Source organism: Kogia breviceps, chromosome 5 (genome assembly GCF_026419965.1).
Source record: "Kogia breviceps isolate mKogBre1 chromosome 5, mKogBre1 haplotype 1, whole genome shotgun sequence".
Lineage (NCBI taxonomy): Eukaryota > Metazoa > Chordata > Mammalia > Artiodactyla > Physeteridae > Kogia > Kogia breviceps.
Window position 1 is genome coordinate 141,013,928 of NC_081314.1, and position 24,675 is coordinate 141,038,602.

At 49.2% G+C, this 24,675-nt stretch overlaps 1 protein-coding gene and 1 non-coding gene across 4 annotated transcripts; one reads left to right on the plus strand and one right to left on the minus strand.

The window, feature by feature from the left end:
- The first annotated feature begins 1,398 nt into the window (after window positions 1–1,398).
- On the plus strand, window positions 1,399–24,437 carry CHAF1B (chromatin assembly factor 1 subunit B). Of its 3 annotated transcripts, none has more exons than XM_067035069.1 (14): window positions 1,399–1,495; window positions 2,200–2,371; window positions 2,816–2,948; window positions 4,621–4,738; window positions 5,117–5,220; window positions 8,237–8,333; window positions 10,230–10,314; window positions 11,779–11,872; window positions 15,942–16,011; window positions 16,107–16,198; window positions 19,970–20,117; window positions 20,882–21,313; window positions 23,206–23,300; window positions 23,876–24,437. In XM_067035069.1, the coding sequence occupies exons 2-14, from the start codon at window positions 2,246–2,248 to the stop codon at window positions 23,965–23,967; spliced, it is 1,686 nt and encodes a 561-aa protein (XP_066891170.1). In that variant the 5' UTR covers window positions 1,399–1,495; window positions 2,200–2,245; the 3' UTR covers window positions 23,968–24,437. The 3 variants fall into 3 exon arrangements, with proteins under 3 accessions (XP_066891170.1, XP_058920044.1, XP_066891171.1); XM_059064061.2 differs by having other exon boundaries at window positions 1,428–1,495; window positions 2,196–2,371; XM_067035070.1 differs by lacking the exons at window positions 1,399–1,495; window positions 2,200–2,371; window positions 2,816–2,948 and adding an exon at window positions 3,001–4,132.
- Window positions 9,679–9,752, minus strand: TRNAV-UAC (transfer RNA valine (anticodon UAC)). The gene has a single exon. It is a non-coding gene; the product is annotated as a tRNA-Val (tRNA).
- Window positions 24,438–24,675: the final 238 nt, after the last annotated feature.

Here is a 24,675-nt window from a genome sequence, read left to right on the forward strand (position 1 = left end):
AGCCTGCGCATCCTGAGCCTGTGCTCCGTCTGCAGCAGGAGAGGCCACAACGGTGAGAGCCCCGCGCACCGCAAAAAAAAAAAAAAAAAAGTTAAATTCTGTTCTTAAAAAGTGTCTGTAACCACATCTGTTAATTGAGGTATAATCTAAGCAACCCAGGTACTGAACAATCACATAGTTTTGAATTCTCCAAAGCGATCTAGAGCCAATATATATCTTAAAAATATATAAAAAACCCCCAAATCTCAGTTTTTGTTTGCAAAAGGAGGAAGAGACCTGGTTGAATTCAGGGCCAAGATATCCAGAGAGAGAGAGGAGGGAAAGGTGAGGAGGAATGGGAGAGTCACCTAGGGAGGCTGGCAAGCTGTCTTCTGCAAGGTTGCACAGGGTAGCACTCATTTTACAAAGCCCCTTGGCCTTGAAGGCCCAGAAACCTGCTGTTAGTCAGCACAAGGAGATTGTCCATTTATCCGGGCCAATCTCATCTCAGGGAAGCTCCCAGAGTAATGTATGCAACCAGGATTCCAGTTAATTTAGAAGGAGAATTGAAACTGCCTTTGAAACTTATGTGCATATGACCTGCTTATTCACGTCCAAAGGCTTCTGGATCATTGACCAATCCATCCTTTCCCATTCATTGCCAGGACCCATTGCTCCTCCTTTGTGCCTCTATTGTCAACGGTGAGTTTCTGTACCTTCAATTCTCATTTCCCAGAGCTGCTCATCCGAAACTCTATCACTTGAAGCCCACTTTAAATGCCTCCTTCTCTTCAAACTTCCTTTGAGCCTTCAAATTCAAAATAACCTCGTACTCAGAACTGTAAAGAGCACATTGTTCCTTTCACACTCCTTTTCAGTTTATTTTTAAATTATAGTTATTTGTGTACATGACAGGAAGCCCGAACACCGTTTCTGTGGTTTATTTATGTTTGAAACACCAGTGACCAAAACGGGGGCCTGATACAGGTTACAGCTGTCAAATATTCGCTGCACCAGTGAAACACTTGGTAGTCTTGGGCGGGTCTCAAGAATTACAGCCTCCCCACCACCTGTCCTACAGGACGGCTCTTCTTTTCCTTTTACCGGACTGTAAATTCTCTTGAGGGTAAGTCTGAGTCAGCTTCGCTCTCCACTGTGTATCCAGGGCCGGCACAGGGTTCCGCATATAGCAGATGCTCAGTAAATGTTTGCTAAAAGAATGAATTAACAAGGGAATAAGTGATTGAACGAACGAATCGATGGACTCCCCCTTTCTTCCACCTGTGCATCTGTCCGCAGGGAATTAATAAACCCGCGGGAGCGAGCCCAGATTCGCGGGACTCGCGGCGCTGGACCATACTCAGCGGAGGGGCGGGGCCTCCTGGGAGTCCCGCCCACGAGGAGGCGGAGAGTCTCGGGAGTCCCGCCCACGCGCAGGCGGGGCCTGCAGCGCGCGGGAAGCTGCGCGCGCGGCGGCGGGAGCTGGCGGCCCCGGGGACTGACCGCGTCCCTGTAGGTAAGGCTTCCCCGCGCTGGCTTCCGCGTCCCCGCGGTTTCCCGGCCGGACCTGCGGGGCGAGAGGCTCTCGCTGAGGGCCGGCCGCGAGGACCCAGGGTAGCTCCCGGGAAGCGCGCGGCCGCGCGGCCTATCCCCGCCCAGGCCCCGAGCGGCCTCCTCCCAGCCAGGTCCGGGCCCAGCGTCCCGTCTCGAGCGGCGGGAAGGGAACTGCCTTCTCGCCTCCGGCCTCGGTCCGTTCCCCGGGCAAGCCCCTCCCCCTGGCGGCCTCCTCCCCCCAGGGAGCCCCCTCCCCCGCAGCCCCGGCCCCTTCCCCCGGCTAGCCCCCTCGAACACGGCCCACTCCCCACGCGGCCCTCCCCCGGCTCTCCGGGCTCGCCCGGCAGCGAGCGTCCCCTAAGCGGGGGCGGGCGCCCAGCCAGGCCCGATCCGGTGCCTTGATTTGCTCTGCCCGGGTGTCCCATTTTGCTTTTCCGGAGGTAGCAGGAGAATAAACTGAACAGCCAGGACTCAGCGAACCATTTTAGGTGAAACTTGCTAGGTGTTAACGTCAGAGGTCAACGGTAACATCCTCTCCCAACGCAGCGTGCGTTTTTAATGGTTAGCAGAGTTTCTGGGTCCTACTAAACGCTCAGTACATCGTTCCTGCTATAATATTCACCTCATTACCGACGATTTTCACCTTTCCTCTGTCTTTGGAGAAAGAACGGTCCCCGAGGAACGGTATTCTGCCCCTTGAAGACTCAGGAGGATGAAAGTCATCACTTGTGAGATCGCCTGGCATAACAAGGAGCCAGTGTACAGCCTGGACTTCCAGCACGGAGCCGCCGGGAGGATCCACAGGCTGGCCTCCGCGGGGGTGGACACCGCGGTCAGGGTAAATGGGGCCGAGGCAGAAAGGCCCAGGGAAGCACTACTGAAGCAGCATTCGCCACTCTTCTATTTATAATGAGTGTCAACAGACACACACTAGTTAGTTATCTAGCCCAGAGGGCTAAATTCTCAGGGCCTTGAGTCAACAACGAAAGCAAAGGAGAGCACCTTTCTTCCTGGGGTCCTGTTACCTAGAGTGATGGCACTGGATGCCCATTGCTGTAGAACCCTGAGCCAGTATCCTCCTGGGAAACAGTTTGCACTAGAAAGAGGTGGGAGGCAATGGGACTGTAGGTTTATGTTTCAGATATAGGAGTTCCTTCCTCTTACATTTCAAAAGAAAAGCCTAAACGTTCTTTCTGAAAATCAGCGTAGTGGTGTTTTCGTCGGTACAGTATGGTGCGTGCTTGCTATGCTTTCCTCTGAATGAATGTGTTCGTATCAGCAGATCTGGAAGGTAGAAAAAGGACCAGATGGAAAGGCCATTGTTGAATTTTTGTCCAATCTTGCTCGCCATACCAAAGCTGTCAATGTCGTGCGTTTTTCTCCAAATGGGGAAATTTTAGCATCAGGAGGGGATGGTGAGTATTGTATTTCAAGATTCTTCAGAAACCAGATACCCATGTGTCTCATATTGAAGAGTGAGATTTGAGCTAGACACACTTGGTTATTTTAGAGGTCGCTTGACCCTCTCAAGCTGTCATTTAGATAGTTTAGTAAAATAATGTGGGGAGTGTGAAGGGGTGGAGGATGGAAAGGTTAAACTGAGAAGACCTGTTTGGAAACGGCCCCTTTCCCACTTGCTCCCACTGGGCTGATTGGAGACAAGTAGGTGGTAGGTGCTTACCGTTCTAAGTCCCAAGGCAACCGGCCAGGCCTTGTTTGGCTGTCAGTTTAGCATCTGTAAGTGATCACAGTCCGTTCCATGTCTCTGTGTAATTAACGAATGAATTGGCTTAGGGAGTATAGTCCAGACAGCCCTCTAAATTATGTTTCTTTGGTGGGAGTAAATCGATTCATATTTTCTGCTTGTGCTTATTACTATTTATTTATTTATTTTTTGCCTGTGCCACGCGGCATGCAGGATCTTAGTCCCCCGACCGGGGATGGAACCCGTGCTCCCTGCAGTGGAAGCGCGGAGTCCTAACCCCTGGACCGCCAGGAAATTCCCTTTCTGCTTGTGCTTAAATGGCATAGAATGATGCAGAAGAAGTAAATCTTTTTTTATTTTAAAGAAGTAAATCTTTTTATCATGCTCTAAAACTAAGATAGTCTAGAAGTCAGAATAAAAAGAAAGAAGAAATCTCAGATGTTGTTTGAAGGAGGAGGAAAAGAAGCCTGGTTGAGTTCAGTGCCCTGCTGTCCGCTGTTTCGGTCGAGGGAGGGGTGGGGGGTGGCAGCGGCCCGGGGCAGTGAGGAGGCCGGCGGGGCCGTCCTCTGTGGGGCCGCACAGGGCAGCCCAGGTCCTTTGGCCTCGAGGGCCCGGAAACCTGCCGTCAGTCAGTCAGCACGTGGAGAGTGCCGGGCCGTCAGGGCCAGTCTCATCTCAGCCAGGCTCCCGGATTCACGTGTGTGTCCACACCACCGGCTCCTTCACTCTCCTCCTTCGGGCATTCCTCGGAGGGAAGCCACGTCTTGGTCAGGAGGTTATGTGGGGAGCTAGAGGACTCAGACAATTGATGACATCACGCTAAGGTATCTGACACGTCCTTGGTGTTAAACAGCTGACACATGTACGGGCTTACCGTGTGCCGGGCATCGTGTGGTAAGTGCTTTATGCATTTGCCTCATTTAATCCTCGTGATAGCTGATGAGCTAGGCACTGTTATCCTCCTCATTTTACGGGTGAGGAGACCGAGGCACCAAGATGGGAGGTGACTGGCCGCGGGTTACACAGCTAGGAATGATTTGCCAACCCTTGCGTTGGTGCCTCTGTTGTTTCCCTGTCCGGCCACTTACAGGTCATGCCTGTGGTTTTTTAATGTAGTCAGTCAGTTTGCAGTAGTGTTTTGCTGGCCTGGGGACACTTCTGCTTAAGGTGACCTTGTATAGCTCCGATCTGGTATGAGTTTGATTTTGGAGTTTTTGTTCGGAAGGCAAACTTGCTTTTCCTGCCCGAATTCTCAGAAGTAAATCCTTGTGGCCATGGTGTCTATTGAACAACGTAGATATTATTTAATACCCTAAAAATCCAGAAGTGAAGGAGCCATGCTTTGTAAAGCGTGGCTTGTCTTTAACTGACTCGCTCCGCAGATGCTGTCATTCTGCTGTGGAAGGTGAATGATAACAAGGAACCAGAACAGATTGCTTTTCAGGACGAGGACGAGGCTCAGCTGAACAAGGAGAACTGGACTGTCGTAAAAACCCTGAGGTAACCTCGGGAGGGACCTGGGAGGGGTTTATCTTTACGACCTGAATGCATTAAGCTGATACGCATTCTGAATTTTATATCTCGCTCGAAACTTTTACGTATGCAAGACAGTAATACGGGCATAGTTTAAAAGATAAAAATATGATTAAAATGGATTTTCTTAGTTTGTCTTATAAAATTTTCCTTAGTAAACGTGAATCAATTTTAAAGATACAAATATCCTTGAAGGTAGTACTTTATAGCTATAGCTAATATAGCTCTAGTGGAAATTCCTAAAGTCGCACTGTAATGTATGGTCCCTGAGTTTGCTTTTAAATTTTTGACGGTTTTTTTCTCTCCTTGAGACAAGAATTGCTTTTTCTCCTCTTTGGATTCTAGGGGCCACTTAGAAGATGTGTATGATATTTGCTGGGCAACCGATGGGAATTTAATGGCTTCTGCCTCTGTGGATAACACGGCCATCATATGGGATGTCAGTAAAGGTAGCTGATATGTTTTTGTTATTATCGGGGGAAGGACTATTCTAAGTGTGTAAAAAGCCAAACCTTTAAAGGCTTCAGAAGAGTCTTTTTAGTGAACTGAAATAGGTGTTTGGCGCGACAGGTTAGGGATTAGCCCCATATGCCATGGGTCCACTGCATTTTTATTTTTTATTTTTATTTTTTTTGCGGTACGCGGGCCTCTCACTGTTGTGGCCTCTCCCATTGCGGAGCACAGGCTCCGGACGCGCAGGCTCAGTGGCCACGGCTCACGGGCTTAGTTGCTCCGTGGCCTGTGGGATCTTCCCGGACCGGGGCACGAACCCGTGTCTCCTGCATCGGCAGGCAGACTCTCAACCACTGCGACACCAGGAAAGCCCAATCCACTGCATTTTTAAGGGCCCAGTCAGAATGTGTGAGGCTTAGCAGTGGTGTCATGAGCCGCTGGTGCCAAAGCAAGGTAGATCCCACACGGCTGGGGGTGCAGACATGACGGGGCCGGCGGGGCGGGGCGGGGCATGGCTGATCCCTGCCGTCCTGGAACGTAGGATCTCGGGAAGTTAGCAAGTCATAATCTGTGAGGCATTGCATGCTCGCTGTTGGGGTAGGTGGGATCAGGTTTCCATTTCGGGACGTCAAGGAAAGCCAAGGACACCTCACTGCTTTGAAAGAGCCTGTTGACTAGTTGAGGGGACGATAAACATGTGAGAAGTTACCGTAGTATGAAAATAGCAGTGAAATGCCAAAAGCCAGTGGTGGCTGCCTGACGCCTGGCCACTTTTACCTCCTGCAGTCCTGTACTCAAGCTCGATGTCTTCTCCCAAACCTCTTCTTCTTCTTTATCTTCGGATTCTCCTGCAGCCCAAGTGCCCAGGTCGGGAGTCAGGCAGCGGCATTGGCATCCCCTGTGGTCTCAGCACTGCGTCAGCCCGGTTTTCATCCACGCTGTAGAGGCCTCTGTTCTTAGTTCTGTGCGGTCCAGCTGAAGCGTCCCCTGTCTTGCCTCATTTCTGTCAGGCTCTTTCTCATCAATCCCAGACACTCGGCAACGTGGAGGACCAGTGCCACGGTCTTCTTTTTCCCAAATCTGGCCACGTGTTAGATAAGTTCCGTGTCCGTTGACACTCCATCAGCACCCCCTGAAGCCAGTTGTAATGATCTTGAACACTGCCAGCGCACGCTGGGCACCTTGCAGGTGCTGGAGGGTGCGTGAATACGATGGCTACATCCTAGTGGGGTGTCAGACGAATACACAAACGTATGATGCCAGGAAGTGATAGCGCTCTGAAGGGGTCTGGGAGTGATAGGGTGATCTGGGAAGGCTTCTCTGAGCCTGTGGAGTTTGAACAGAGACTGGAATGAAGCCGGAGAGCAAGCCATGTGCATTATGTCATGGGAACAGCAGGTGCAGAGGCCCGGGGGCCGGAGCTGCTGCTTGTGTCCAAGGAACAGGAAATTGACGGAAGGCAGGAGCAGGAGGGAGGGAGGACCTGAGGCTGGAGGGTGGCGGGTCCAGGCCACAGGGGTCGGGTCTCAGATTGTAACCAAAGTGTGACCACATGCTACTGAACGGTTTTAAGCAGTAGACTAATGTGATTTTACTTATTTTTTTTAAAAATATTTATTTATGTATGTATTTATTTTGGCTGCGCCAGGTCTTAGTTGTGGCGTGCATGTGGGATCTAGTTCCCCGACCAGGGATCGAACCTGGGCCCCCTGCCTTGGGAGCTCGGAGTCTTACCCACTGGGCCACCAGGGAAGTCCCCTACTTATGTTTTAAAAAGATGTCTTTGGATGGCATGTGGAAAACTCTCCCAGGACAACACAGCAGGTAGCAGGGGGTGGGGGGGAGGAGCGGTTTTGAGGAGCATGGAAATCAAGACCATGTCCTAGGCCTCCGTCATTTTTTTTTCTTAACGTGTAATGTGGGCAAAATTGTTTAAAGTCAGTACATTTTTATTGATGGAGGTTCACAGACTGTGATTCCTTCTCCTCCCCATCACCTTAGTTCCTCCAAAGTCTGAGTCATAATCTTCAAGGTGGCCCTTTAAAGAGAACGCCCACTTGATCAGCGAGTGGTCGGGAGAGCGAGAGTCGGGGTGTAGACCGCTCCCCAGAGAAGAAGGTTTGGGGTTTTGTTTTGTTTTGTTTTGTTTTGTTTTTTTGGCCTCACCATGCAGCATGTAGGATTTTAGTTCCCCAACCGGGGATTGAACACTCCCCTTGCAGTAGAAGTGCGGCGTCTTAACCACTGGACTGCCAGGGAATTCCCTGGGTTTTGTTTTTTTAAGACAGGCCAAGGCTTCCTAACTCCCTCCTCTTTTTATCCGGGTAATCTCTGTGTGCTACTGGTTTTATCTTCTAAATGTTTCCCCCAAAGCCCTTTTCCCATCCCTAGTCACAATGCTCTGGTCCAGGCCCTCATCTCTCACCTGGTCTGCTGTCACCTGCTAACTAGTGACACTTCTCTGTGCTCTCTTCAGCCCTCGGTTTCATCTTTAGAAGGCAGGTCACTTCCCAGCTCGGCGACGCTCTGAGCCCCACCGTGAGCCCCCAGAGCCGTTTCCTTGCACGTGAGGGTCCTGCACACACCAGCAGTCTCGGCTGCTTGTCACTGCTCCAGAGGCCTAAACTGGCTTTCACCCCGTGGATTTGCTCAGAATTCCTTCTTCTCTCCTCATCGGCCCCCTGTATCCTGTCTGAGCTGGAGAACCGAATCCTGAGCTCACTCCTTCTCGACCTCCCCCCCTGCTTTCTTAGCTGCCCTCTTCCTCTGCGTCGTGTCACAGTGCGCATGCTGGTGGTGGTCTGTCCCCACCATGAGCTGTGAGCTCCCTGGGAGGAGGGCCCACGTGAAGTCATCTTTGGTCCCCAGAGCCTGATGTGGAGTTTGGTAGAATCTCAGTTACCAACTGCTGAATTATGGAATGGCATAAAGGAGCAATCCTTAAATTGTAGTTTATACCGTTTGTGCATTAGTGGGTTTTGGTAATGTGTGTGTTGTGTGCTCTATTCGTAGGACAAAAGATCTCAATTTTTAATGAACATAAAAGTTATGTCCAAGGAGTAACCTGGGACCCTTTGGGCCAATATGTCGCTACCCTGAGCTGTGACAGGTAAGGTAGTATTTGGCGAGTTGCTTTCATCCCTGTCTGCTTGAAATTTTCTTCAGAGGTATTTTTATTACAGCCTAACAAGTGTAAACCACAGTCTGGCTTTGATTCTTTCACTCTTGGTTTCATATAAAACATTTTCTTTCACTGCTATTCTTACAGCATAATAAGAAATTGGCAACTAATTAGGACAAGAGCCTTACACGAAGTTAGTACTTAATAAATCTTTATTGAGTGGGTGAGTGAATGCAGAAATAGCTTTGAATTAAATTTAAACTTGGGCAACTTTTAAAGAAAAAGTCTTTTGTAAATATGACTTAAGTAACGAGATAACTAGTGGTAGGGTTGGATAGTTATTTCATATTTTTTTTTTTTTTTTTTTTTTTTTTTTTTGCGGTATGCGGGCCTCTCACTGCTGCGGCCTCTCCCGCTGCGGAGCACAGGCTCCAGACGCACAGGCTCAGCGGCCATGGCTCACGGGCTCAGCCGCTCCGCGGCACGCGGGATCCTCCCGGACCAGGGCACGAACCCGCGTCCCCCGCATCCGCAGGCGGACTCTCAACCACTGCGCCACCAGGGAAGCCCAGTTATTTCATATTTTTGATTAGAGTTTACTGCTATAGTGATTTTTAACAACTCCATTTAAATTAATATGAAAGTAAGATATTTTGTCTTCTCTGAAAGGAGGTCTTGTTGCTGTGTTTACTGGTGCATTTAAACACAATATATATTTTTTTAATTAATTAATTTTATTTTTGGCTGCGTTGGGTATCTGTTGTTGCGCTTGGGCTTTCTCTGGCTGCGGCTATGGGGGCTACTCTTTGTTGCGGTGCGCGGGCTTCTCATTGCGATGACTTCTCTTGTCGCGGGGCACGGGCTCTAGGCGCGCGGGCTTCAGTAGCTGTGGCACGCGGGTTCAGTAGTTGTGGGTCATGGGCTCTAGAGCACCGGCTCAGTAGTTGTGGCGCACGGGCTTAGTTGCTCCGCGGCATGTGGGATCTTCCCGGACCAGGGCTTGAACCCGTGTCCTCTGCACCACCAGGGAAGCCCTAAACACAATAATTTAATTGTGTTCCTGGAACGAAAAATTAAAAAAAAAAAAAAACAACCCAGAGGTGCCAAGCATATCACTCACCAGTCATAATAGTCCTTTATCATATTTTTCCAACTACTTTTAACTATAACAAACTGAATTTCAAATGGCCCTGGAATGAAAGCACTAAGGAAGTGTTTATTTTTCATAGAATCCCCTGTAACATTCCAAATGTCATTAATTTTCTGGTATACGTGGTTTTTATTGTTTTTTGGTTTTTTGTGTGGCCATGCCGAGTGGCATGTGGGATCTTAGTTCCCTGACCAGGGATCGAACCTGTGCCCCCTGCAGTGGTAAGCACAGAGTCCTAACCACTGGACCACCAGGGAGGTCCCCTGGTATATATGTGTTTTATTCAGGCAGTCAGGAGTGAAACAATTTGATTCGCTCAGGGAATAATATGAATTACCAACAACCAATTTACTTGCTGCTGTTTTCCTTACTCTTGCAAATCCCTGAGGGCGAGACCGTTCCACACAAAATAAATTTCACTGCAGTCATACAGGTGGCCACTGAGCCAGATGCCCAAGACCTGAAAAATAAGACCAGGCTTACAAGTTTATGTCCATTGACAAGTTGAAACATTCAATAAAGAATGAAATTATGACGTATTTCCCCACTTAGTGATATCCTTTTGGTTGTTAATATTTGCCTCTGTCATTCAGTTAAGTGTGAAAGTCATTGGTCAGTGGTTTTGCAGGCCAAAAGTTGTTGAAGCAGTCTTCAGTTCTGGTAATAGATTGTTTCTCTGTGAAACATAATTCGTTTACTAGAAGAGATAAATCAGACTTTTCTTCTTTATTTAGGATCCTGAGGGTGTACAGCATACAGAAGAAACGTGTGGCTTTTAATGTCTCAAAGATGCTCTCTGGCGTAGGGGCTGAAGGAGAGGTACAAAATGTTTTGACATTCTGTCTTAGCCGTACTGTAGTTGGGACTTAGGAAGTTGCGAGCTCCTCCATCGCTCGTAGCTAAACCCCTGGTTTCCAGGACCCGACACCTGAACTGCGATTTGACTTCCTCTTAGACCACCAAGTCTCAGTGCGGTGGTCTGGGCTGGCCTGTACGGAGGTGGGGACGTCCGGGGGCCAGGGGAGAGGTGATGGTGGAGGACAGTGTTTCCAACCCTGGCTGAACTACGGAGTCACCTGGGAAACATGTAAAAATATGGGTGCCTGGGCCCGACCCCCAGAGCTGTGGTTCACTTGGCTTGAGGCAGGCAGGGCCCCCGCGGTCTGAGGTGCAGTGAGGGTCAGGAGCCACTGGCTAGGAAGATCCCAGCAGTAGGCAACAGGAGGGCAGGTGCGTCCAGCCGCGGCGACACACCTTCTGGGCAGGTGGAGGGGGGCTCTGGCCATCGGGCTGGTGCTCAGGAATGGAGAGGGTTTGGGGTTTCGAAAGAACTGGTAACTGAAGACAGCACTCTAATCCTGGTAGGTGAAAGGGAGCAGGTCGGTTACTATAACAAATAGTAACAGATAAACAACAAGGTCCTACTGTGTAGCACAGGGAACTGTATTCAACGTCTTGTGATAAGCCAGAAGGGAAAAGAATATGGCAAAGAATGCATACATGTATAACCGAGTCGCTCTGCTGTGCAGCAGAAGTTAACGCAGCATTGTAAATCAACTGCACTCCAATAAAATTCAAAACAGACGGGCGACGACAACCAAAACCCAAGCAGAGATGCGCTGCGAGGCCAGTCCCGGGGCAACGCGTTAAGGCAGAGCAGCCGTGTGAGCCGCCCGGCGCCGGGGGGCACCTGTGTAGTCAGGGTCACGCCTGGTGGAGGATTAAATGCTCAGTGTTCATAAGGTGTCCGCACATGGCAGCAAAAACTGTTCCACACAGCTGCTCAGGAAACGTTGTTTGAAAAGATGAGAGGATTACTATTTTCTTTTTAAAAAGCGTTCATTCGGTTGGAGATTCTAAATATAAACACACAGCTACCAAGCAAAGGGCCCCTGGTCACTTTCCTGCCTTTTCCTGGTCTCATTCCCCAGACAAACCGCTGTTCACAGTGTGGTGTGTGCTCTTACAGGGGGTTATTTGTATAATAATTATAGAACCACCCAAACGCGTAGAGACACACACACACACACACACACACACACACACACACACACACACACACACACACACACACACAGAGCTTTCCTTACCAAAAATGGGTGATCAGTTCATGAGTGATGGCCCTTGCAGACTTGCGTGATTATTTGATATGTAATTTATTTCAGTTTCACTTATTATTATGTCAGTAAGAAATGACAACATGTAAAGAAAAAAATAGGAATTGGTAAGCCTTTATTGTGAATGCGAAGGTTTGGAATAACGTTTAGACTCTGTGTGCCGCAGGCGAGAAGTTACCGGATGTTCCATGACGACAGCATGAAATCATTCTTTCGTAGACTTAGTTTCACTCCTGATGGATCTTTGCTCCTCACACCAGGTGTGTCTAACAAGGCTTTTGATTTAAGGGCATGAGAGCAGCAGTGGTGGTGTCTGTGCTCCTGATTTTGTGATGCTCTTTGCAGCTCAGGGAATTCTGATGAAAGCAGTGGTCCTCAGCTTGTCCACACATTGAAACCTCCAGGGAGCTTCACAAAGTGCTGGGACCTGGGTCCCACTCCCAGAGATTGTGTTTTAATTGGTTTGGAGTGTGTGCTCTGGGTTTTGGAATTTGATTTTAATGTACAGACAAGTTTGGGAGCCACTAGACCAGAGTGATAAACATACTCCCTTAGGCAAATTCAACTTTAAAAAAATTTTAATGAATGCCTTTTCCCTAGACATGTATATGGAGGTCATCGTTCTAAAATAATGATAAAGTGCCTTTATCATTTTTATTCTCAATACTGAAGCAGCCTGTCGTGACAGGGTCTAGGCACAGACAAGTCTGGTTGGAATAACTTGTGGGAGTTGTAGTGGTCAAGTCTGACAGGTCAGCAGAATCAGCAAGGACACGTCAGGGTCATTGTCAGCAGGAGGGTGAGACGTTGAGTCCAGCAGGATCAGCCAGGGCAGTGCTATTGCCAACATGGCCTCAGAGGAGACCGTCCCCTGCTCTCCATTGGCTCAGATACTATCCTGTGTACGATACGCTGACATGACCCAGGACTGGGCCAAACGGGAGGGCACAGGTCAGGTCTGCCACTAAGCGTCCCAGCCAGGCTGGGCAGAGGAGACCCCAAGAGTGTGTGAATCATACGCACACGTGTGGGTTAGGCTGTAAAAGGACCTTGGGGGACACGTGGAATGACATTGGCCCCGGGGGCTCCCAGGACCAAGAACAAGTAGTTGCTTAAGTATGTTGAAAGTTGTTGACGAAACTCAGTAGCAGGTCCCCTCCTAAGTGGCAGCTCCAAACATGTTTTCCTTTAAAATCGGGTCCCAGATGGGAGTCTGCTGCCGCCATTCTTATTCTTGGTGGCGTTAATAAACGCAGGAAACGAAATTACAGAGACTGGAAGAGATAAAACTTTGTGATAGCATTGCGTTTCTAGAAAATCCAAGAGATTTAAAACATACTCTCAGAATAAAAAAAAGAATTTGATAAGGTGGCTAGATATTATAAAATACATAAAATCTGTATCCGCTACAGTAGAATAAGTACTTAGAAATGTGAAAAGGATAATTGTTCCATTCGTAACAGGGCAAAACCCAGAAGACATGGAAATGCAGAGGAAAATATTTAATAATAAGGAATAGAGCCTTTATGAAGACGACTAGAAGGTCTTACTGATGGTTATAAAGCAAGTTCTGAACAAATAGAGAGGTTTTGTGTCCTAAAAATTAACATGATAATTGATTTCCAATTAGGATCCCATTTAAGGGTTTTTTTGTTGTTGGTTTGTTTCGGTTTTTTGGTTTTTTAATGGGACGACGTCTCGGATTTGTTTAGGAGAGTAAATGCAAAGAATAGTAAAAAAGTATGAAAGATAAGAATAACACTTGAGCAGGCATTTGCCTGTCTAAATGTCAGAGGTTCTGTCGTGCTATTGTTATCAAATCAGTACGGTATTGGTATAGGAATAAACATATAGCTTAGGGCTTCCCTGGTGGCGCAGTGGTTGAGAGTCCGCCTGCCGATGCAGGGGACACGGGCTCGTGCCCCGGTCCGGGAGGATCCCACGTGCCGCGGAGCGGCTGGGCCCGTGAGCCGTGGCCGCTGAGCCTGCGCGTCCGGAGCCTGTGCTCCGCAACGGGAGAGGCCACAACAGTGAGGCCCGCATACCACAAAAACAAAACAAAACAAAACAAAACAATAAAAAAATAATAATAGACCTACTTTGCTGTATTTGAATGTAGAGCTTTTGTATGGCAAAAGACGCAGGAAGCAAAATCAGTAGTCGTATGATGGGACTGGAAAATAATGGTTATGGTACAGAAGAGAGAGCGCTAACAGATATCATATACGATGGCTCTTCCAAATTGGCAAGAAGAACAAAAAGACAAAAGGAGAAAAACCAAAAAGAGAAAAACGAGAGAAAGGTACAAAAAGGCGGCTCATAGAAGAGCAAATCTATGTGCAAAATCGGCACACACAGGGAGGTGTTCGGAAACCCGACAGTCAAGGCAACGCAAGTTAATGTGACATCAGTAGGTATCCCTTTATTCATTTCAGGCTGGAAAAAAGTGAAAATATCTGTCGCTGATGGGCATGTGTATGGCTGTTGCTGGAGAGAGTGTGGATTGTTAGAGCCTTTTGGGTCTGGTAACCGTTTAATGCATGGACTCTTTTTTTTTTTTTTTTTTTTTTTTTTTTTTTGTGATAAGCGGGCCTCTCACTATTGTGGCCTCTCCCGTTGCAGAGCACAGGCTCCGGACGCACAGGCTCAGCGGCCATGGCTCACAGGCCCAGCTGCTCTGCGGCATGTGGGATCTTCCCGGACCGGGGCACGAACCCGTGTTCCCTGCATCGGCAGGCGGATTCTCAACCACTGAGCCACCAGGGAAGCCCTAATGCATGGACTCTTTAGCCAATCCGCCCCTTGTCTGACATTCACTTCCTTAAGAAATGAAAACAGTACATAAGAGTGTATGTCCAAGGATGTTTATTGCAAGCATGGCTTTTTTTTTTTATGACATGTTCTTTTTAAAAAAATTAATTATTTTATGTATTTAGTTTTGGCTGTGTTGGGTCTTCGTTGCTGCACACGGGCTTTCTCTAGCTGTGGCGAGCAGGGGCTACTCTTCGCTGTGGTGCGCAGGACTCACTGCGGTGGCCTCTCCTGTTGCGGAGCACGGGCTCTAGGTGTGCAGGCTTCAGCAGTTGTGGCGCATGGGCTCAGCAGCCCCGGCTCGCGGGCTCTAGAGCGCAGGCTCAGTAGTTGTGGCACACGGGCTTAGTTGCTCCGCGGCATGTGGGATCTTCCCGGACCAGGGCTCAAACCCATGTCCCCTGCATCGGCAGGCGGATTCCTAACCACTGCGCCACCAGGGAAGTCCAAGCATGGCTCTTAGTTGTAAAAAAACAAAAACAAAACAACACTCGTTAACAGAGAATGGCTGAGTAAATTATGGTGTTTTCAGACCAGTGCATAGTAGGTAGCTACTGAAGAAAGGGCGCGTTAGTGTCACGCAGGTTAACTGTCATGAGTAATTGACTGAGAAAAGCAAAATGAGCAAAAGTATAAATAATATCCCATTTTGTAAAATAGATTTTAAAAACCCACCATATGAATATACAAGCGATTGAGTTATAACTGGTTGGAACAATTATGTAAGCATGGAGGAAATACAGAATGACCTGATGGTTTGTGAAAATGGATTACTTGGGGATGGAAGGATGGGGTGAGATGGCAAGAGAGTAGAAAGACTACTGGCTGTGTCTGCTGCCCTCCCCAGCGGGTATGAAATGGTCACATGGAAGATTATATATGTGTCTGTGTGTCAGGAAATGTTAACGTAAAACAGGGAGATGTTCCCAAGAGCAACTGTGTGTGACGGTCATTCTCCAACAGGATCTGACCTGGTTTTGAGTACAGCCTGAGGTGAGTGTAGAAGGGCTCTCAGATGTGGGCTGCTCCCCAGGGCAAAGGCAGCTTCTGCAGGGCCTGGAGATGTCAGCAGAGGGCCGGTCTCCTGGCAGCCTTTGGGCTCCATCAGGCTGATGGGAAAAGGCCTGAGTCTAAGGTTTTGGGTGGCAGCTGAGGTCAGAATCCAGGGGACAAAGAGCCGGGGGTCTGATCATAGCACTTCACTAGCAGGAACTGGCTGGATTCCCAGGCAAAGGTCTGCTGCGGTCAGGGCTCTCTGCTTTATGTTCTTCCCACCCAGGCCTGGAAGGGGCTCTGGGGCAGCTGAGCCCCTTGGGGAGGTGACAGGTGGGTAGAACTGGAGTAAAGGGCTGAGCCCAGGCAGGGACAGGGTGTTTGCATTTGTCCTCAGTCACAAAAACTGTGCAGGTAATAATGTTCTGGGGAAAATCTTTTACAAACCAGAACTGATGCTCTTGCGTCTTTGCTGATGAACAGTTTAATAACACATGGCCTTGCCTTCCTCTACTGCTTCCCCAGCTGGATGTGTGGAATCCGGTGAAAACGTAACAAATACAACTTATGTTTTCTCCAGGAAAAATCTTAAAAGGTATGCAATTGAAGAAATATTTGAAATGTTTACCCTTTCTTTTCGCTTTTGTTGAGTGACGGTGCCTTTTTGCAAAACCGCGATTCATCTTGCAGGCCTATCGCCCATCTTCCGTGCCCTGGGAAGGCGACACTCGCTGTCCGCTGCTGCCCCGTCTACTTTGAGCTGAGGCCAGTGGTGGAAGCAGGTACCTTAGAGCCACAGCGGCGTGTCACGTTCTCTGAGGCAGGTCACCAGGGTGGGTGGGGGGGAGGTGAGTATGTGGGTTGGTTCAGTTTGGTCAGTCTTGAGAGCAAAGACTGATGTTATCAAAATACGTGTCAGATTTTGCGTTGTCTAGAATACACTTTCTTTGCTGCGAGCAACTTTAAAGGACTAAAAATACTAGCTCTGTTTCTCTACTGAAGCAGGTTGAATGTCATTTATGATTGATTTCCTATGCAGTGAAAATGATGGAAAAATTATATGAATTGGATTTTTGTTTAACTGTTTTCCCACCACTGGCTGCTTTTAAGATTTTTCTCTTTATCAGTGGCTTTCAGCAATCTGATTACGCTGTGCCTGCTGCCGTTTTCTTTACGTTTCTTGTGATTGGGGTTCATTGAACTTCTTAGATTTACGAGTTTATAGTTTTCATCCAATTTGGAGAACTTCGCCAGTTATTTCTTCAGATACTTTTTCTGTCATCCCCCCTCTCTCTCCTCTTCTTCAGGGGCTCCCGCTACACATGTATTAGGCTGTTTGCAGTTACCCGTGGCTTACTGATGCGCTGTTTACTTGTTTCTTTCCCCTCTGTGGATAGTTTCTACAGCTTGTTTTGAGTTCACTCCTCTTCTTCCGTGTCACCTGCCCTTGGTGCCATCCAGTGTATTTTCTATCTGTGACGGTGCAGTCTTCATCTCTAGAGTTCAACTTGGGTTTTCCTCACGTATCGCTGCTTTACACCTTCCCTCTTGCTTCTTGGACACGTGGAATATGCTTGTTACAATAACTCTTTTAATGGCTTTGTGTACAAAGGATTGGTTTTGATTGATTTTTTTCCTCCTCATTATGGGTCATATTTTTCTGCTTCTTGGAATGCCTGATAATTTTTTTTTTTTTTTTTTTTTTTTTTTTTTGTGGTACACGGGCCTCTCACTGTTGTGGCCTCTCCCGTTGCGGGGCACAGGCTCCGGACGCACAGGCTCAGCGGCCATGGCTCACGGGCCCAGCCGCTCCGCGGCATGTGGGATCCTCCCGGGCCGGGGCACGAACCTGTGTCCCCTGCATCGGCAAGCGGATTCTCAACCACTGCGCCACCAGGGAAGCCCGCCTGATAATTTTTAAAAATTAATTAATTTACTTTTGGCTGCATTGGGTCTTCGTTGCTGTGCGCGGGCTTTCTCTAGTTGCGTCGGGGCGGGGGGCTACTGTTCGTTGCTGTGCGTGGGCTTCTCATTGAGGTGGCTTCTCTTTTTGCGGAGCACGGGATCTAGGCGTGTGGGCTTCAGTAGTTGTGGCTCGTGGGCTCTAGAGCGCAGGCTCAGTAGCTGTGGCGCACGGGCTTAGTTGCTCCACGGCATGTGGGATCTTCCCGGAACAGGGATCGAACCCGTGTCTCCTGCATTGGCAGGCGGATTCCTAAGCACTGCGCCACCAGGGAAGTCCATCCGATAATTTTTTATTAGACATTGTGGATTTTACCTTAGTGGATGCCGGATATATTTTCATCCTTATAAATATCCTTGAGCTCTATTCTGGGATGCAGTGAGGTTGCTTGGAAACACTTTGCATCTTCGGGGTCTTGCTGTTAGGCTTTGTCAGGTGGGATCACAGGGGCATTTAGTCTAGGGCTAATCTCATCACTACCGAGGCAGAACCGCCTGGATGCTCTAATTGATGCCACGACGTGGGCGGTTTTCCACTCTGGCTGGTGGGAACATGTGCTGCTTCTAGCCTGTGTGAGCTTCAGGGGTGGCTCTTTTTTAAAAAAAATTAATTGACTAATTAATTTTATTGAAGTATAGTTGATTTACAATGTCACGTTAATTACTGCTGTACAGCAAAGTGATTCAGTTATACATATGTACATTCTTTTTTAAAATATTCTTTTCTGTTATGGTTTATCATAGGATATTGAACATAGTTCTCTGTGCCATACGTGGGACCTTGGTGTTTATCCGTTCTATCTATAAAAGCTTACATCTGCTACCTCCAGCCTCCCACTCCATCCCTCCCCGACCCCCTCCCCCTTGGCAACCACCAGTCTGTTCTCTATGTCCGTGATTCTGTATCTGTTTCACTGATAGGTTCATTTGTGTCATATTTTAGATTCCACATATAAGTGATATCAGATGGTATTTGTCTTTCTCTTTCTGACTTCACTTAGTATGATCATCTCTAGTTGCATCCATGTTGCTGCAAAAGGCATTATTTTGTTCTTTTTTATGGTTGAGTAGTATTCCACTGTGTGTGCGCGTGTGTGTCTGTGTATGTGTGTGTCTGTGCGTGTGTGTGTGTCTGTGCGTGTGTGTGTGTGTGTGTGTGTGTGTGTGCGTATGGCACATCTTCTTTATCCATTCATCTGTTAGTGGACATGTAGATTGTTTCCATGTCTTGGCTGTTGTGAATAGTGCTGCTATGAACATAGGGGTGCGTGCATCTTGTTGAATTATAGTTTTGTCCAGATATATGCCCAGGCGTGGGATTGCTGGGTCGTATGGTAGTTCTATTTTTAGTTTTTTGAGGAACCTCCATACTGTTCTCCATAGTGGCTGCACCAGCTTACATTCCCACCAACAGAGTGGGAGGGTTCCCTTTTCTCCACACCCTCCCCAGCATTTGCTATTTGTAAACTTTTTAATGATGGCCATTCTGACTGTTGTGAGGTGATACCTCATTGTAGTGTTGATTTGCATTTCTCTAATAATTAGTGATGTTGAGCATCTTTTCATGTGCCTATTGGCCATCTGTATGTCTTCTCTGGAGAAGTGTCTGTTAGGTCTTCTGCCCATTTTTGGATAGGGCTGGTTGTTTTTTTGTTGTTGAGTTGTTATGAGCTGTTTATATATTTTGGAAATTAAGCCCTTGTTGGTCACATCATTTACAAATATTTTCTCCCATCCTGTAGATAGTCTTTTCATTTTGCTTATGGTTTCCTTAGGGACGGCTCTTTCTTTCCCGTGCTTCTCACTGTGGCCCTGGCCAGTTTTCTCACGTGCGTGCGCTGGTCAGCACTCAGCTGAAGCCTCGAGGCCCCCGTAGCTCTGTCTCTGCTCTTCCACCCACGCACTCCAGTTGCCTTGGCCTCCTGGCCTCCCAGCTCAGGGCGTCTGCCAGGCGCCGCCTGGGTTCCCTCTACCTTTGCTGGGCCTGGAAACTCCAGGCAGTAAGCGGAGGTGATCGTAGGGCTCACCTTTCTCGCTTCCTGTCTCTGAGGGATTGCTGTCCTTCATGGCCTAATGGACAGTGTCTTAAAAAAAAAACTGTTTCAGTATTTTGCGTGGTATCTTAATTGTTTCAGGTGAAGGGTCAGTCAGGTCTCTGTTACTCCATGGCCAGACGCGGAAGCTGTTGTTAAGTTTCTGATCCTTTATGTGAATGACTGTGATTAACTTGACAGCATTAAAACATCACTTCACGAAATGCTGCTACGTGACCCTGAGTTTTCCTTATCAGGCAGTGACCCCTCAGGGTGACTTGCCTCATTCACACGACTTCTTCTTCTCTTCTTTTTGAACCGCAGGTGCCCATGGGTGTTGAATCATAACACAGTGTCCTCATTGGTTCCTGCGTGGTTCTCCTCGACTCTTATATTCCTATATAAAATAATACAAAAAACGGAACTTCCGTAAAGCATTTAGTAAAATTACATCACTTACGTCCCTGGGGAGAGGGCTTTTGGGAGAGATTTGTTTTCTTTGGGAACTTTGCTTTTGCTTGTTTGACTTTCTCTGTTCCTGATTTCGCCCGTCCCCAGAGCCAGGGGTGGAGCTGGTGAGCCTGCCCTACCGCTTGGTGTTTGCTGTGGCTTCCGAAGACTCTCTGCTTTTGTACGACACCCAGCAGCTGTTCCCGTTTGGTTACGTGTCTAACATACATTACCACACCCTGAGTGATATTTCCTGGTGAGTGGATGTGGGGGACAGCGTACATTCCCCTGGAGTTGCCCCTCGGGTCGGGGAGCCTTTCATCCTACAGTTGGCTTTTCTGGCCCTTATTTACCAGTTTTTTTCAAGGAATCAACATCAAAAGGAAAGCTGTTTCTAACTTGCTAAAATACTGCTTCCTGTTGTGACGGCAGTGGGTGTTGACGCCCTGCAGACTCCGTGTGGTTCATCTAATTCCCATAAACCAAGGGGAGGCCCAGGGTCCCTGGTGTTGCGGGGACTCGCCAGGCCCTCCGGGAGGAAGCGCACACACGCGGGCCCCTGCTGCGCAGACCAGGCGGGGCCCCAGAACTGTGCCCGTCCTGAGGGGCCCCTTTGCCCTCGCCTTTCTGCCTGGGGCTCTCGGCACCCCTGGGCTCCCAGTTCTGTCTCCACTGTGTGCTCGGGCCCAGGCCGGGCCTGGCCACCCACCATCCTAGTTCTTGCTCTTTATCACTCTTTATCTTCTTTTCATCTTCTTTTCATCTTCTTTTTATCTTGGAGGGGAAAAAGAGGAAAAAAAAAAAAAAAAAAAAGGTCATCTCACCTTTATTCCGGTGAATTTGATGATGGAGCAGGGGTGGGTTGGGGGGGGGGAAAGGCGTGAGGGTCCTTTCTCAGTCGTGTTTTTCCCTTGACGGCTTGGCCTCCAGACAAAGCTTGTGAGTTTGCCGGAACTTCCACTTCCTAACCAGTAGACTTTGGTAAAGCTTCTCGCTTTCTCTTCCGTTTCGGGAGCGCAGGTCCAGCGACGGGGCCTTCTTGGCCATCTCTTCCACGGATGGCTACTGCTCCTTCGTGACGTTCGAGAAGGATGAGCTTGGGATTCGCTTGAAAGAGAAGCCAGTTCTGTGTGTGAGAACTCCCGATACAGCGAAGAAAGCCAAGAGTCAGTCACACCCCGGGTCGTCGCCAGGACCCAGGCCGGGAGAGGGAGCCCCCGGCAGCAGAGCCCGGGACCCCAGCAGCCCCTGTGCAGCGCCCCCTCAGGCGAGGCCGTCTCCGGCCCCCGCGGCGGCCAAGGACACCCCTGGGACCGCTCCTGGTGCCAGAGGCTTCCTGGCAGGGCCCTCGGAGGAGAAGACCCCGCAGGCCGGCAGTCAGGATGCGAAAGGCCACCCATCCCGGAGGGTCACTCTGAACACGCTGCAGGCCTGGAGCAAGTCGGCGTCCCGGTGAGAGCTGTGCTGGAGACACACACACCGCCTTGCCTTGTCGAAGGACAGGATAAGCCGAAAGGCCCCCTGATAGGTGAAATCCCGCACAGCTGCCAGCGAGAGGTTTCCTGGCGCCCGAGCCGAGCGTGCCGCTTGCTTGCTCACAGACCTCTGCTGGTTCCGTTTCCTCCCCGTCGGGTGAGGTCCCGGCTCTGCGCCCGGGCCGCCGTTGGCTCTGTGGCGGCCTGCCATCCAGCGCGGTGACGCCGCACCCTCCCTCTCCTTCGTCCCGCGTGCCTGAACGTCAGGTGCCCAGGGCACGCTCCGCCCTTGGAGGCCTCTGTGCCTTCACCCTCTGGGGACGCCCCCGGACACCTGCTCCCCTGGGTGACATTGGAGCCCTCCCAGAAGACCCATTTGGATGTCCCTCCAGCCCTTCTCTGTGTCACAGCACGTCACATCCGCTAGCAGGCGTTTGATTTATGCTTCTGTTTCCCTAGTTAGAGCACAGGCGCCCCAGGACAGGAAGTGTGTCCCCGTTCTTTACCCGTGTCCTCCTGCCCAGACGGTAGCCGGCACTTACAATAGGTAGGAAGGCAGAGGAGCATCTCCTCAAGGCGGTTTTGGCGCGTCCAGCCGACTGGCTCATGGTGAGCCGCACCTCGGGTCTGAATGGCCTCCAGGTGGCGCTGCCCTTGTTTTCTCCCCTGTTCACTCCCGTCTGGCTGGTGAACGTGCCCGAGCGCGCGGCTGGCACTGCGGAGCGGACAGAACCGCCCAGCGTGGCCGCTGTCGTCAGGCAGCAGCTGCCCTCCAGGCTTCCTTCCCTGGACAACCTCTGATCCTGCACACGGCCTTCTCCCCGGCCCACCGCCCGACACTGGGGGGCGGCCTGGGGAAGGGGCGGCGCGGGGGTGGGGGGATGAGGGGCGCACGGCACACCTCCCACACGCTCTGCCACGTTCACGCGACTTCATTGGCGGGTCCATAATGTGGTTTAGGTGTGATGCTGGGCTCTTTCTGTGTCTCTTTCTACAGACTAGCAATGTGGTTTTTTAAAATTAATTCATTTATTTTCGGCCGCGTTGGGTCTTCGTTGCTGGGCGCAGGCTTCTCTCTAGTTGCGGCGAGCGGGGGCAGCTCGTTGTTGCGGTGCACGGGCTTCTCGCTGCGGTGGCTTCTCTTGTTGCGCAGCACGGGCTCTAGGCCCGTGGGCTTCAGTAGCTGTGGCACGCGGGCTCAGCAGCTGTGGCTCGTGGGCTCTACAGCGCAGGCTCAGTAGCTGTGGCGCACGGGCTTAGTTGCTCCACGGCATGTGGGATCTTCCCGGACCAGGGAATTGTACCTGTGCCGACTGCATTGGCAGGCGGATTCTTAACCACTGTGCTACCACAGAAGTCCCTAGCGATGTTTTTTAAATTCGTTTTTAGGTGGGGGAAGGGAGTGGGAAAGTGCTCTTTGAAACATTTTTGGTATTAAAGTCTTTCCCCTCTTAATTTCTTGCGAGCTTCTTGCAGTTATAATTTGAAAAAAAAAAATAGTTGTTGAGAATTAAGACTGTGGATTTTAAAGAAGAACCATCTATATTTTGGAGCTTTCCACACTGGAAGCCATGTCTGATAGGCTTATGTAGGAAACATCTAGCAGAGTGTTTAGCATGTCATTGGTAGTTCACAAAACACGGATTTTGAAACTTAGATGACTGGTTAAGGTTTAAGCTGACTCTTATTTATGTGATGGTTTAACTTAAGACATGATCCTTAGTTACTAAGAAAGGGGGCAAATTGACATTATATTCAATGCCTTGCATGATATGAGCTGAAAGTTTTACGTGTTTCCTTTGACATTTGGTATTGTATGCAAACCATTCCTATGATACTAATGGCCTTTTACTTCTTTTTTTAATCCAGGAGAATAAACTTAATACCCTTAAAGACAGATACTCCACTGAATTCTATACCAACCAGCGTAATTTCCAGCCCTTCCACAGAAGAAATTCAATCAGGTAAGTGATACTGTTACTGGTTTAGTACAATTAAAGATAGAATGCCATCTCTTTTGGAAATGAACACCACCTAACTTGAAGGCAGTTCTGAGGAAGCAAGGATGCATCTCACCAGGCCCGTCGTTTAAACCCACTGATGGCGTGTGTATTCTCACCCGGGAGCCCACGCTCCCGCCAGGCTGCTCCCTGCCAGGCAGACGGTGGATTTGGGCGACGGTGTAGAGCCGGGCCGGTTCTCAGCCTCGGCAGTGTTGGCATCTGGGCAGGCCGTCCCTTGTTCCGGGGCTGCGCTGTGGATGCAGGATGATTAGCAGCGCCCCTGGGTGGCCGGTGCCAATCCCCTGCCCCCACTTGTGATGCTCTAACATGTCATCAGACACTGCCCGCTGTCCCTCGGAAGGCACAGTCGCTCCGGGTCGAGAACCACTGGGGTAGATCTTCCCCTTAGATCCATAGAGGGCCTGGCCAGGCAGTTCAGTCCCTTGTCTGCGCGTGAAATTTAGTTTGTAAACGTCAGCTCTTAACTTAAAGACGTCTTCACTCTCTTGTCCACCCCGTGTGTGTTCACATTTTAGAGATGCCTGGAGACCTTCAGGGCGGCCCCCCGGAGCTCAAGCGGCCCAGGCTCAGTGAGCACAAAGAAGGTCCCCAAGGTCTGGACCCCTGATGAGACCTGTCAAGTGCCTGAAGGCTGCTAGGTCTGGGGGCCCCCGTGTGCCCAGAGAGGGGTGAGACCAAACACACCCGAGACCAGTGGAGTCAGATGGAGCCTGATGGACACTAGAAAATGGATTTCTGTAACGGGAGATACACATGGACCGATTTTCTCCAGAAATATGTTGGCTGTTGTATTTAGCATGCATTTTTACCTCAGAGATGTGAACATTTTAATAGACTAAATTCTCTTTTTGATGAGTTTCTGAGACTGGAACAGTTCAATGTTACCTAGTGTGAAAATCAGTAAATCCCCCCCGCCTTGGAATACTTGTGTGAAAGTACGGACACACTTTATGGGTGGACTCCTTCCACAGCTAGAATTAGAGGAGAGGGTGGTTCGAGAAGGTTTATTCTGTTGAATTTTAGAGTGTTTGATTATTAGATCACCTTAGCTTCTAAATAGTTGATTAACTTTTGGAAGTTTGTTGTGTTTGCTTTTTGATTTTAAAGGTGGTAATGCACATTCTAGAAAGTAAAGAGTGAAGTAGAAAAAACGGGTTGGAGGTGGAAATCACCCATCTGGCCACCAGAGGGAGCCCTTGTCACTGTTTTGGCATATAGTTCCTTAAAATTTCTATGTTTCTATTAATGTTATTTTATTTTGGGGAGTGGGAGAGAGTTGAGATGTTACTTTAGATACAGTTTGGTATCCAAATAG